This window comes from Musca domestica, unplaced genomic scaffold (genome assembly GCF_030504385.1).
Source record: "Musca domestica strain aabys unplaced genomic scaffold, Musca_domestica.polishedcontigs.V.1.1 35, whole genome shotgun sequence".
In the NCBI taxonomy this organism is placed as follows: domain Eukaryota; kingdom Metazoa; phylum Arthropoda; class Insecta; order Diptera; family Muscidae; genus Musca; species Musca domestica.
The window spans coordinates 1,444,087-1,458,080 of NW_026712315.1; the positions used below are offsets into that span (position 1 = coordinate 1,444,087).

At 36.3% G+C, this 13,994-nt stretch overlaps 1 protein-coding gene across 1 annotated transcript in view; it reads right to left on the reverse strand.

Moving 5' to 3' along the window:
* Positions 1 to 541: 541 nt before the first annotated feature.
* Positions 542 to 13,994, reverse strand: part of LOC101900725 (putative fatty acyl-CoA reductase CG5065) — a 31,995-nt gene continuing 18,542 nt past the window's right edge. The window contains exons 2-7 of the mRNA XM_005182153.4: positions 6,132 to 6,347; positions 5,937 to 6,030; positions 3,203 to 3,366; positions 2,346 to 3,134; positions 835 to 1,092; positions 542 to 756 (exon numbers count right to left, since the gene is read on the reverse strand). Of these exons, the coding sequence (XP_005182210.1) occupies positions 651 to 756; positions 835 to 1,092; positions 2,346 to 3,134; positions 3,203 to 3,366; positions 5,937 to 6,030; positions 6,132 to 6,301 (1,581 nt within the window). The 5' untranslated portion in view covers positions 6,302 to 6,347 and the 3' untranslated portion in view covers positions 542 to 650. The remainder of the gene's footprint in view (positions 757 to 834; positions 1,093 to 2,345; positions 3,135 to 3,202; positions 3,367 to 5,936; positions 6,031 to 6,131; positions 6,348 to 13,994) is intronic.

Here is a 13,994-nt window from a genome sequence, read left to right on the forward strand (position 1 = left end):
TAGTATCCTTTTCGAACTTCAAATGCCAAATATGAAACAATTCCGGTGAATAATGTCGCTAAAATCATAAAAACACCGAATATCGGGAGGTACCGTTATATGGGGGCTATATGGAAACGTGGACCTACAAGGACCATTTACGAACTTAACGTGCCTACTGGCAAAATAGACATGTGTGCAAAATTGTAGCCTTCTATCTCAATTCGTTCGAAAGATAGCGGACAGACGGACATCGTCTTAGAATTTTCCGCTGATCAAGAATATATATACTTTGTTGGGGCTAAGATCATTATTTCGATGAGTTCGTCAAAATGAGAATGACAAAATGAATATATGGTGGAGGGTATAAAAATGAACAATTTTGAAAAATGAAGCCTCGAAATATTTTTGTCTGGGTATTAAATGGAAAACGTAACTGTTATTAGTTTAAATGTTTGTTTTTAATTATTACTCCATTACAAAATTGTTTATTACTAATATTAAACAAAAAAATTTGCTTATATTTAACATTTATGTAAAACAACAATAAACAATAGCAAAATAACTTATATTACAAACAATTTATTATTACTTCTTCACATTGGGAAAATGATAATAAAAAAAGATATACTAAACAGGGAAATATATTTTTCAATTCCATTCAGTTGGGACTATGTGGAGCTACCAAAAAGGAAGTCAGCTATAAATTTCCGGTAAATAAAATAGCAAATACCGAAATAGCAGGTATATTTGAAGATCTTGTCCACCCACCACATCCTGAAAACATAGAGAGAGAGAGAGAGTGAGAGAGAAATTAATTGCCATGGCTCTGAGTAAATCCAACAATCAACTTACACTCTCATATGCCTCTTGGCAGCTGGAATTGTGTCATCGGTCTCCTTGAGTATCAGACGACGAGCACACAGCAGACAATTGGTGAAATATTCATACAAATCGACTTCCATCTTTTCAATACAATACGTCATCCGTTCTCGATTGTTCATAATCTGCCGTAGTTTTATCGCCTCCTGATTGTCGAAATTCCAAACGTTATTGGCATAATATTCGAAAACGGAGAAACCGTTCTGAATGCGTTTTTGGACCCGTATTAAACTGCGAAAGGTAAAAGCAAATAACAGACAATTAGTAAAAGTTTTCAGGACTCTGAGCACCTTGAAAATGTCATAAAGATGTCCTCTATAGGCAAAAGACTCTCAAGAGGAGATCTCTTGGAGAACTTCTTTCTATAGATTACCTATTATATGCATTTTATCTATAGAAGACCTCTAGGAGGCCTTCTTTCCTTAGAAGACCTCTTGGAGGTCTTCTTTCTATAAAAAACCTATTGGAGGACTTTTACCGACAGAATACCTATTGGAAGCCATCTATCTATAGAAAATATCTTGAAGGCCTTATATCTATAAAAGACTTCTAGAAGGCCCCTTGGATGCCTTCTATGTAAGGAAGACCTATTGGAGGCCTTATATCTTTAGGAGACCTCTAGGAGGCCTTCTATCTATGTAGACCTCTTGGCGCCTTTCTATCTCTAGTAGACCTCTTGGAGGCCTTCTATCTATAGAAGACCTCTTGGAGGTCTCCTTTCTCTAGGATACCTTCAGTCAATAGAAGACCTCTTGGATGCCTCCTATCTTTAGAAGACCTCTTGGAGGCCTCCTATTTTTAGAAGAGCTCTTGGAGGCCTTCTATCTATAGAAGACTTCTTGGAGGCCTCCTATCTTTAGAAGAGCTCTTGGAGGCCTTCTATCTTTAGAAAACCTCTTGGAGGTTTTCTTTTCTAGGAGACCTTCAGTCAATAGAAGACCCCTTGGAGGCCTTCTATTTAAAGAATACCTCTTGCAGGTCTTCTTTCTCTAGGAGACCTTCAGTCAATCTTGGAGGCCTTCTATCTATGTAGACCACTTGGCGCCTTTCTATCTCTAGTAGACCTCTTAAAGGCCTTCTATCTATAGAAGACCTCTTGGAGGTCTCATTTCTCTAGGATACCTTCAGTCAATAGAAGACCTCTTGGATGCCTCCTATCTTTAGAAGACCTCTTGGAGGCCTCCTATCTTTAGAAGAGCTCTTGGAGGCCTTCTATCTATAGAAGACCTCTTGGAGGCCTCTTATGTATATAAGACCTCTTTTAGGCCTTCTGTCTATAGAAGACCTCTTGGAGGTTGGAGAATCCTTTATCTATAAAAAAAACTCTTGCAAGCCTTATATCTGTAGAAGACCTCTTGGAGGCCTATTATCTATAGAGGGCCTCTTGGAGGCCTTCGAGATTTGGTGGTCTTCTATCTCTGGAAGATACTCTCAAGGTATTCTATCGATCAGCAAGTCCTCTCTGTCTCTTTTCTTTTACTTACACCGGCGGATAGCGAAGCAATACCAACAAGAAGTCCACCAACAATGCCGGTATCCAATGGAACAAGATCAGACATATCCAATGATGAATGTAATTTGATTTCATCGAACCACCCGGATACCATGCCACACCATTCAGAGGTACACGATTTTCAATAACCCAACGACCAATTTCAATAATTTCCGACCACGTGACCTTGATTTCATTCGAGCTGGTCATGTGGGCTACACGATTCTCTTTCAGGCCATATTCGGGTGTCAAGAAACGCCAGGTAGCAACGAGCATGGCATTCACCGCTATATCGACGGGCAGGAAATCACCATAACCACTCTCCTGACAATACATGGTGCGGATGACACCTTTACCGGCTCCGATTAGCAGACCGGTCGGTCCATTTATGTTGTCCGTCCAACCGGGCACCGGTTCACGCCAAATGGGTATGACAATCGATGGTCGGAGGATACAGGTCGGCAACTTGTCAAACGTCTCTGCCACCAATGCCTCGGCCAGGGATTTGGTGTAGGCATAGGTGTTCGGTATGTCACCCAAAATCCTCTTTTGCAGAGCATTGATATCGTCATCACTCAACCACTCACAGACGCTCAAAACGGAATGGGGATCGGCTGGCGGGTCATACGGTTTCTCGTAAAGGGTCTTGACATGCAAATGGCAATAGGCCGTGGAGACATGACAGAATGCGTCAAGCTTTTTAAATGTGGTTGCCAGTTCGAGCATATATTTGGTGCCACGGACATTCATTAAGACGGCACGACGCAAAGGTTCATCAAATCTACGGCGTGGGGAGGAGGAGCATGTTATTATATCGATTGTGAAAGATGGCGGTGAATTAGAACTTACCTTACTGTGGCGGCACAGTGCATTATCACACTAACCTCGTTGCGCAGCTTTTCGGCATCCTCATGCGAGATGCCCAGTTTCGGTAGCATCACATCGCCAGGTATGGCCTCAAGTTTAGTTAGTATCCAGTCCAAGCTACGCAGTTCTTTTAGTTTGTCGAATAGCTGAAAGAAAGGACAATGTAATGTATTTATTGATTGATATTAAGGACAATCAGAATCAGAGGCGTAGATTTTTTTATATTTTTTTCAAGGACTATCTAATCTATAAGCATGGATTTTATTCAAGAGTCTTTTTCAAGGATTATCCCAAAAATAAGCGTGGATTTTGTAAAGATGTTTTAAGGACTATCCCAAAAATAAGCGTGGATTTTTTAAAGATTTTTTAAGGACTATCCCAAAAATAAGCGTGGATTTTTTAAAGATTTTTTAAGGACTATTCCAAAAATAAGCGTGGATTTTTTAAAGATTTTTTAAGGACTATCCCAAAAATAAGCGTGGATTTTTTAAAGATTTTTTAAGGACTATTCCAAAAATAAGCGTGGATTTTTTTAAGATTTTTTAAGGACTATCCCAAAAATAAGCGTGGATTTTTTAAAGATTTTTTAAGGACAATCCCACAACAATGCCTCTTGATTTTAAAAAAAAAAAATTCAAGAACTATCCCAAAAATAAGCCTGGATTTTTTAAAGAACTTTTATTTAAGAACTATCTCAAAATTAAGTCTGGATTTGTTAAAGAATTTTTATTCAAGGACTATCCCAAATGTAAGCCTAGATTTCTTATAGAATTTTTTTCAAGGACTATCCCAAATTTAAGCCTAGATTTTGTATAGATTTTTTTCAAGGACTATCCCAAAAATAAATTTTAATTTTTAAAGAATTTCTTCTAAGGACTATCAGAAAAATAAACTTGAATTTAAAAAAAAAAAAATTTTAAGTCCTTCCCAAAAATAAGTTTGGATTATTAAAAGAATCAAGGACTATCTCGATAGTAAGCGTGGATTTTTGAAAGAATTTTTATTCAAGAGTTTTTTCAAGGACTATCCCAAAAATAAACGTGGATTTTTTTAATTTTTTTAAGGACTATTCCAAAAATATTCCTGGATTTTTTAAAGAACTATTTTTCAAGGACTATCCGAAAATTAGGTCTGGATTTTTTAAAGAATTTTTATTCAAGGACTATCCCAAAATTAAGTCTCGGTTTTTCACAGAATTTTTTCAAGGACTATCCCAAAGAGATATTGTTTTTTTTTAAAGAATTTTTTCGAGGACTAATATAGCTGAAGACGTGGATTTTTTAAATAATATTTTGAAGGACTTCAGGAACTATAAAAATGGATTTTTTAAGAATTTTTTTTAAAGACTATCAGAGTTGTAAGTTGGATTTTTATTTTCTTTTTAAGGACCACCAAAGCTCTAGACTTGAATTTTTATTTTTTTCAAGGACTACAAGAGCTCCAAGCTTGAATTTTTTAAGAATTTTTTCAAGGACTATCAGAGCTCATAGCTTGTGTTTTTAAAGACTTTTTTCTAGGACTATCAGAGTTCCAAGTACGGATTTTTAAAGGACTACCGGTCCTCCAAGCTTTTATTTTTAAAGAATTTTTTTCTCAAGAACTACCAGAGCTTTAGTCGTGAATTTTTTAAGATTTTTTCCAATAATTATAAGGGCTTTAAGCGTGGACTATCAGATCTATATTATTAAAGACTATTTTTTCATGGACTTCCTCAGCTATAATTTTCAAAGACTATTTTAAAGGACTAACAAAGGCTTGGATAACTAGGCTTGGATTTTTTTTTTTAATTTTTTTTGTATGGACTACCAGAGTTCCTAGCTTGTATTTTTAAAGATTTTTTTTTTCAAGAATTACCAGAGCTCTAATCCTAGATTTTTTTAAGTTTTTTTTTCCAGAAACTACCAGAGCTCCAAGTACGGATTTTTAAAGATTTTTTTAAGGACTGCCGGAGCTCGTAGCGTATATTTTTAAAGGACTACCTAGTCGTGAATTTTTAAGACTTTTTTCAATAATTATAAGAGCTTTAAGCGTGGGCTATCAGAGCTATATTATTAAAGACTATTTCTTCGTGGACTTCCTCAGCTATAATTTTCAAATACTATTTTAAAGGACTATCAAAGCTATAATGGATAACTTTAATGGAATATTTTTGCTAGGATTTTTTCAGAATTTATATTCATATAATTCAAAACTATAATTGCAAATTTTTTAAATAATATTTTTTTTTTAGGAATTTATTGTAGATTTTACATGGCATTTTTTAAGGAATATTATTTAAAGTTTTTTAAAAATATTTTTTAATGATTAAAATTGCGGATTTTTGAAAAATATTTTTTTTCAAGGATATTCAAAGCGATGATGAAGTGGAATTTTCAACGAATATTATTTTAGGGACTATCACAGCACTTTTAAAATAATGATCTTTCCTACTCCAAAGAAGATATCCTGCAATGTGTTACAATAACTTATGTACATGTGTTTGTCCAATGCACAGAGGTATACAAGATAATTCGCAATACATTCAGTTAATAAATAGTTTTGACAACATGTATTTATGCTATTTAACTTCATTTGTAATCCGAGACACTAATATCCCCCATAATTCTGCACATAATAATTCTGAAACACGTGTGCGTATAATTAATTTAAAAATTAACATTACTAATACGTAAAATACTCTTTGCGCACACAGACACAGACACACACACACACTTACCACATTATCCAACATCTGTGTGATGCGTTCGATTGGCTCCTTGCCTTTCTTTGGTCTAATCAAAAGATAAATTTTCTTTAAATCTCCACATGACCTAAAATAAGTTGCCATAAGAGAGAGAGAGAGAGAGAGAGGGAGAGAGAGAATAATAAAATTACTAATTTGTAAAGATAAACAATGCTAATGCCCACCTACCTCAAGAGCTTTTCAATCAACACCTTGCCCATGAAACCGGTGCCACCGGTTATGAAAAACGTACGCCCCGCATAACACTCGGCAATGCGATCGACTTCATTCTCATCGTAGGATTCGATTTTAACAAATCCTCCATCCTTTTCGAATTCTAATTTTGGTTTCGCTCTCATTTTGTGTTGGACTTTGCCTGTCTGCGTGTGTCTGTTGGCAGTAGTACTGAAAAAAATAATGAAATACAAAAAGTTATTAAGAATTCAACAAAGTTTTCAATTAATTCATTAAGAATACAATTAACACATGAATGGGCTAAAAGACATACTAATAAAAGAACGGAACAACCTTGGAGAACTGGGTTTTCTGTTCTTCTGTTTTTTTTTTTTTTTGTGTTATTTCCTAATTTGTTACAATTGTTGGTTTTGGTGAGTGCGAAACATGAGTGCAATAGCTTCTAGAATTAAATTTAACAATTGAATTTTAAATTGAAAAAAAAAAAAAAAAACAAACAAATAAAATCTTTACCAAGGGAATTTAATGATATTTCGTGAGTATTCTCGTTATGTGAGGGGTGGGGGCAAGGACGTCTTTTCCACTTTTTGTAAAATATTAGGATTACGATTTCTTGAAATCCTTTCATTTTAGGTTTTTTTTGCTTCTTTTTTTCAAGTCAAAAAATTCTACAAAAGTTTTTGTCATAACTACTACTATAGCTACTGTAGGTCTCGGAATACATCGGAACTCCAAGACTAAGCTGAACGCTATGGGGGATATATGATATCGTGGACAATTCTCCTCCAAAGAGGGGAAAAATACTCAGATGGAGATCCTTGTGTGGATTTTCAGACAATTCTATTGAAAAAATTAGCTATAATCATCTAAATACCGAATAACGGAAGGTATCGTTATATGGGGGATATACGATATCGTGGACCTATAAAGACAATTCTCCTCCAGGCGGTAAAATACTCAAAAGGAACTCCTTGTGTAGAATTTCAGAAAATTCCATTAAGAAATGTGGCTATAATCATCAAAACACCGAATATCTGAGGGTATAGTTTTATGGGGTGCATACGATATAGTGGATCTACATAGACAATTTTCTTCTAGAGGGTAAAGAATTCCTTGTGTAGAATTTCAGACCATACGGATTATCAGGGTACCGTTATATGGGGGCTATACAATATCGTGGACCGATATAATTCTTAATACGTTTTAACTCTAGCGGGATTACAACAGGCAGACAGACAGACAGACGGACAGACAGGGCTAAATCGCCTTAGAATTGTACGATGATCATGAATATATATATTTTGCTAGGTCTAAAATTATTATTTCGATGAGTTACCAACGGAATGAGGAACTTAATATTACTCCCATACCATGTACGGTGGAGGGTATAAAAACAAATTTTAGGCTTAAAACCGTGGCATTATTTATGTAATTTCACTATAGGTCACCGAAGAGAAGGTATTTATATTTTCATCATATAACAAGAAAATAATTCCATCAATGTTGCAAAAAAAGGACCCGAAAATATTACCTAATTTTTTGATCGATTTTTCTTCGGCCTTTTTTCGAGTGGACACCTGAAAGTAGCATAAATCTTTATTTTAGGCAGCTAGTGCCGAAGGAGGAAATATTCTATATTCAAATTTCACTATAAATCTCGGATTAAACTATAGAGGGTGAGATGTAAAAAACTGCAACCAATTTCAGACTGCTGTCATTTTAAAGTCACTCGTCCGACAGTTGTTAGAATTATTCCAGTGACAGCTCATTATATTGTTTACAGGCGTACAAAATCATTTTGGTGAGAATTTTCCAGAAAAAAAGTTATTCGTGATGGAATTCAAGCGTGATAGTGTGATTCCTTTATATTTGGCTGGAAGCCCACAAGTGGCTATCGTTAGAGCACTTCAGCATTTAAATGTGAATAAATCTTTTGTGTCTCGCACTATCGCTCGTTACCGTGATTGGTTACTGGTAGCGTAGCCCGACGTCAAGGAATTGGATGGAAGAAAACAGCAAATCAGTAGGAATGGTTCGAAAAGTAAAGAAGTGACTTAATCGAAACACGCATCGCAGTGGTCGAAAACTGGCTCGTGAGGTGAACATATCGCAATATTCCATTCGGCAAATATTGAAAATTGAGCTCGGGGAAATCCATTGAAATTCCAAAAAGTGCAAGAACTTACACCGCAACAGATAGAAAATAGACTCAAAAGAGCTGCTTCGCTTGGCCGAAAGTGGTGAACTGGCGAATTTGGTTTTCCCCGTCTCCGATGAGAAAACATTCGTTGTCCAGCAGTTTGTATACATACAAAATGATCGTGTTTACTTGCCAAAGAGGCACCTTCGGTTGGCCACTAGAACTCAGGCGCCGCCCATGGTGATGGTGTGGGCTGCCATAATAGCCGATGGTCGTTCTCCGCTCGTATTAATCGACCGTGGCATCAGAATAAACGCTTAATATTATCCCAAAAATATTCGGCACGCAAACATTTTGAACGCAGACCTTGGACATTGCAACGGGACTCCGCATCATCGCACTCAGAACGCGCCACCCAAGAATAGTTACAAAAGGAGGTCCCTCGCTTTATTTCCAGCGCACAATGCCAACCAAAATCTCCGGATACCAATCCGTTGCACTATTGTGTCTGGAGTATTTTGGCAAGGAAGGTTGGCACTAAAAAATACCAAAGTGTTAATCAACTCAAGCAAGCGCTTCGCCGGGAACGGGCCAAAATACCGCAGAGCAACATTCGGTCGGCGTGTGACAGTTTCATTGGCCGTTTGAAGGCCATAATTTGTGCCAAAGATGACCATTTCGAAGAAATCTAAAGTTTTTCTAAAATTTGATGCTATTTCCGACATTTTTACTTTTATTCAATAAAATTAAAAAAAAGAATGTTTTTTTTTAATCTCACCCTGTATGTCCCATATTTTGGAAATTTTTTCATAACCTCAACCATTGTGCTAGACAAATATTTCCAATAAGAATATGTAACACAAAACGTTATTTTGGTATTCGAAACTGATTTTTTTTTCAATCCAGGTTGAATAATAATTGCATTCCCGTTGATTGAATTTAAAAAAAAACGTATTCATTTTCAATTCAGAGCAACAGATATTTAAATTCACACCACTTTAAAAGGTATTAACACTTTAGAACAAACCCGATTTTATCCCATATTTTTGTATTCTTAATCACAACCAATGAAATTAAATATTTTAATTTCTTTTCCAAAACTTTTTCCAATTAATTCGTTCGCATTCATTTCAAATCCAGGCCACAAAACAAAACGGGTTCCATAAAAAGAATAAATTAAAAATTCTTTCAAAATTGTGTCAATTTTCGAATTGATTTAACAAGCCCCGACGGCGGCACGCCGTCATACAAAAACTGAAAGTGATTTGAGCTTGATCTCAGAATATCGTAAAAATTGGCTGCAAAAATATGGAGAAAGAGGGAACAAAACAAAGAAGAAGAAGAAATACTGAACAACAATAATAGTTATGAACATGCGGGTTAACCTGTTGGACCAGTTGATAATATGCCAGTTAGTCAGCCAGCTAGCCAGCCGAACAACCTGGCCATTTAGTTAGACTGTCTGTCAGTCAGTGAAGCGCAGCGTGCCATGCTTCAACGCACATACCCCCATGTGTTTTGATATTATTCTTTGTTGTTGTTGTTGTTGTTTGTTGTCTTAAAAAACAATAAAAAGCGAAAAATGTTTATTTTTTGCTTTCAAGTACTTGTTGCGCAGGCGCAACATGGCTTTGATAGTGGCAACGCCAGCAGCGGCAGCAGCAGCATGGTGGCGGTGGCACATATTTTGGAATTGCATCGAAATATGTTGTTGTTGTTGGTGGTGGCTGGATTGCTAAATATTTGTTCATACCTCAGTTCAGTTACAAGCTCACTATCATGGAACTAGGTCAAATCTTGCGCAGAGCCAAAAGCGGAAAGAGATAAAACGGCAGCAAATGGGTTTGGAACGAAACTTGTAGTCCCCTTCTTCGAGGTAGAAATTTTAGCTGCATGGACGACCTTTGGAAGCAAGACCTGTAAAAGGTCCACTTACTTCTGACAATCTTTAAATGGTCTTCTAACAATTAATGGTATCTGGAGAGTAGACCATATCTAAAAGACCTCTAGATGATTTTGCAACAATGGAAAGTCTCTAGAAGTAATTCCAATTATAGCAATTTTTTTAAGCACCCAGATATATTTTTATTCCCCTACACCATATGGAGGGTATATTAAGTTCGCCATTCAGTTTGTTACTCATCGAAATAATCATTTTAGACCCAATAAAGTATATATATTCTTGATCAGCGTTAAAATCTAAGACGATTAAGCCATGCGCGTTCGTCCGTCTGCATATCCTTGTAAACACACTAACTTCAAAACAAATTAAGATAGGAGGCTAAAACTTTGGATAGATCTGTCTGTGCCTTCAAAAAATTAAAGCCCTGAAAAATTACAAAAGTTTTTAAAATAAAAAAATTAAAATAAAAAATCTATTTTGCGTGCAGGTAGGTAAAGTTCGAAGATGGACTATATCGGCCCAGGAATGCGTATCGGGGAGGGTACCTTATAACGGTACCCTCCCCGATATTCGATATTTTGATGGCTTTAGTCACATTTTCCAATGGAATTGACTGAAATTCTACGCGAGGAGTTCCTTCTGAATACTTTACACCTTGTAAGAGAATTGTCTATATGGGTCCACGATATCGTATATCCCCCATGTAACGTTATTCAGTATTTTCATGATTTTTGTCAAATTTTTCAATAGAATTGTCTGAAAAACAACACCAGGTGTTCTTTCTGAATACCTTACCCTGGTAAAGAATTGTCTATGTATATAGGTCCACTATATCGTATATCTCCCATATAATGGTACCCCCTTTAATCGATTTTTTTCATGATATTAGCGACATTATTTCACTGAATTGTTTTAAATGTCGTATTTGAAAGTTGGAATCGCTACTATAGCCTATGCAGGTTTACGTCTTTGTATAGCCCCCATGTAACGGCTGTCATTTAAGCAGTATTTTCGACGGATTTTTTTTTTTGAAAATTTTCAAGATCCTTCAAAATGGTGGAAAGCTGCTCTTTTATTTATTAAAGAAATATGTAACGGTTTTAGACCTTAGGTCTCTTTGCACCAAATTTGTTTCAGGACATTTGGAGTCGATCTAGGGATGTCCGTCCGTCCGTCCGTCCGTCTGGCTGTTGCGCACGATAACTCTCGAAGAGAGTATCCGATTTGCTCTGAACTTGGAACATCGTAATATTATTGTCCAACTTAGATCGAGTTCAGAGATGGGCAACATCGTTCAACTTCTTCTAGTACCTCCATTTCAACATTTTCAAGAAAAATAATTCACCTCAATGAAAGAGAAAGGATCATCCAATTTTATGCAAACTTTGCAAATATAAATATGCTTATCAGTACTGGGTGAAGTGCGGAAAAGGAACAATATCGACCCAATCCATCCAGTACCTTTTCCATAAAGGGTCAAAATTTGGAATAATTGTAATTCTTATAAAATGTGAAATTAGACTCCAATTGTCTTGAAATTTCGTACATCCCAATATTTCTACCAACACAAGATTTGGTACGAATACGGAATATATCGGACCACTCCATTAAGTACCTCCCCCACAAAGGGTCAAAATTTGGAATAATTATAATTTTTATAAAATGTGAAATGAGATTAGGATTGTCTGCAAAGGTCACACATTCCAATATTTTTTAATAACACACGATCTGGTGTGAAGGTAGGATATGTCGGTTTACTCCTTCAGATACCTCCCTACAACGAATAATAATTTTGAATAACCATGAAGTTTGTAAAACGCGAAATGATCATCCAATTTTTTCAAATTCCAAAAAAAAAAAATAAATAAATAAATAAAAATAAGCTTAAGATTCTCTTCTCTTCCGATATTTATGCTAAAGCAAGTTCCGATAAGAAAATGATAGATATTAACCAAAAAATCTGTGAATAATGTAGCTAAAATCATAAATATAGGGAGATACTATTATATGGGGGCTGTACCAAAATGTGGACCTGCACAGATAATTTTCTCCCTTAGGCTGCAGTACTTCAAATACCAAATTCCGGTTAATAATGTCGCTAAAATCTTCAAAATACCGAATATCGGGAGGTACCGTTATATTTTGTCTATACGAAGAATTGGACATACAATTTTTTGTCTTAGGCTGTAGTATTCATTTCGAACTTTAAATACCAAATTCGAAACAATTCTGGTTAATATTGTCGCTAAAATCAACAAAGTATCTAAAGGGGGGGGGGGTACCGTTATATGGGGGCTATACGAAGACGTGGACTTGCACCGACAATTTTTTGTCTTAGGCTGTATTATTCATTTCGAACTTTAAATGCCAAATTTGAAACAATTTCGGTGAATTATGTCGCTAAAATGATCAAAATACCGAATATCGGGAGGTACCGTTATATAGGGGCTACACCAAAACGTGTAACTACATGGCCCATTTTCAATACCAAAAGTTCTGCAGACATAATATACATTTGGGTAAAATTTTTTCAATCTACTTTATTTCCTTCGGAAGCTAGAGTGATTTCCACCGACGGACAGACGGACGGACATCGCTAAATCGACATAAAATTTTATGCAGATCAATATATGCTTTGTGGGGTATAAAATGTATATTTCGAGGTGTTACAAACGGAATGACCAACTTAATATACCCTCCACACTACGGTGGAGGGTATAACAATTATTCCCAAAATATTAGTCATAGATGTCTGATTTGTTTTCCGAATAAACAAATCACATATCTCATAACGTGATATTCGATATCGTTTAAATCCGGCACGTGGTAATATATATATCATACAAACGGTATGACAAACCTAACACACTCCTGCAGGCTATACCGTCTGCCACGACGGAAATATCACACACACTGTCTGCCAATCGGATCATTGAAGTGAACAATCTAGACTTGACCAAAAATCAACGCCACAACAACAATGGAGTTGCAGTTGCTGGCATGAGAATGCCATGATTGATGTTGCAACATCATTTGCGCTTACAACTGCAGTTTATCGGCTTCTAGCATTTGCGCCTCGGATTTGTTTTGCTCAAAATGCCGAAGCGATGCAACATTATTTTTCAAAATGGACATGCCTTTGCCAAAACCGCAACGAAACTTGACGGCCACAATACTAGCCGCAGCATTTGCGATACGATGGTTGACCACTAAACGGGCGGAATGACGTTGAGGAAAAATTTTGCACAATCAGCATAGATTGTGGTTTGGAAACAAAACAGAAAGTGAATGTGTGTGGTGGTGGCTACTTGCGTGGTAGAAATACCCTACAGCCTGTCGTTAATTAGATAGAACAGTGATATTAGAGGAAAGCGGATCCAGCGAGACTAAGTGAATATTTTTCAAGGACCCAGGGAGGCATAAGCGTGGATTTTTAAAGAATATTTTTCAAGGACCCAGGGAGGCATAAGCGTGGATTTTTAAAGAATATTTTTCAAGGACCCAGGGAGACAAAAACGTGGATTTTTAAAGAATTATTTTCAAGGACCCAGGGTGGATTTTTGAAGAATATTTTTCAAGGACCCAGGGAGGCATAAGCGTGGACTTTTAAAGAATATTTTTCAAGGACCCAGGGAGGCATAAGCGTGGATTTTTAAAGAATATTTTTCAAGGACCCAGGGAGGCATAAGCGTGGATTTTTAAAGAATATTTTTCAAGGACCCAGGGAGACATAAGCGTGAATTTTTAAAGAATATTTTTCAAGGACCCAGGGAGACATAGGCGTGGATTTTTAAAGAATATTTTTCAAGGACCC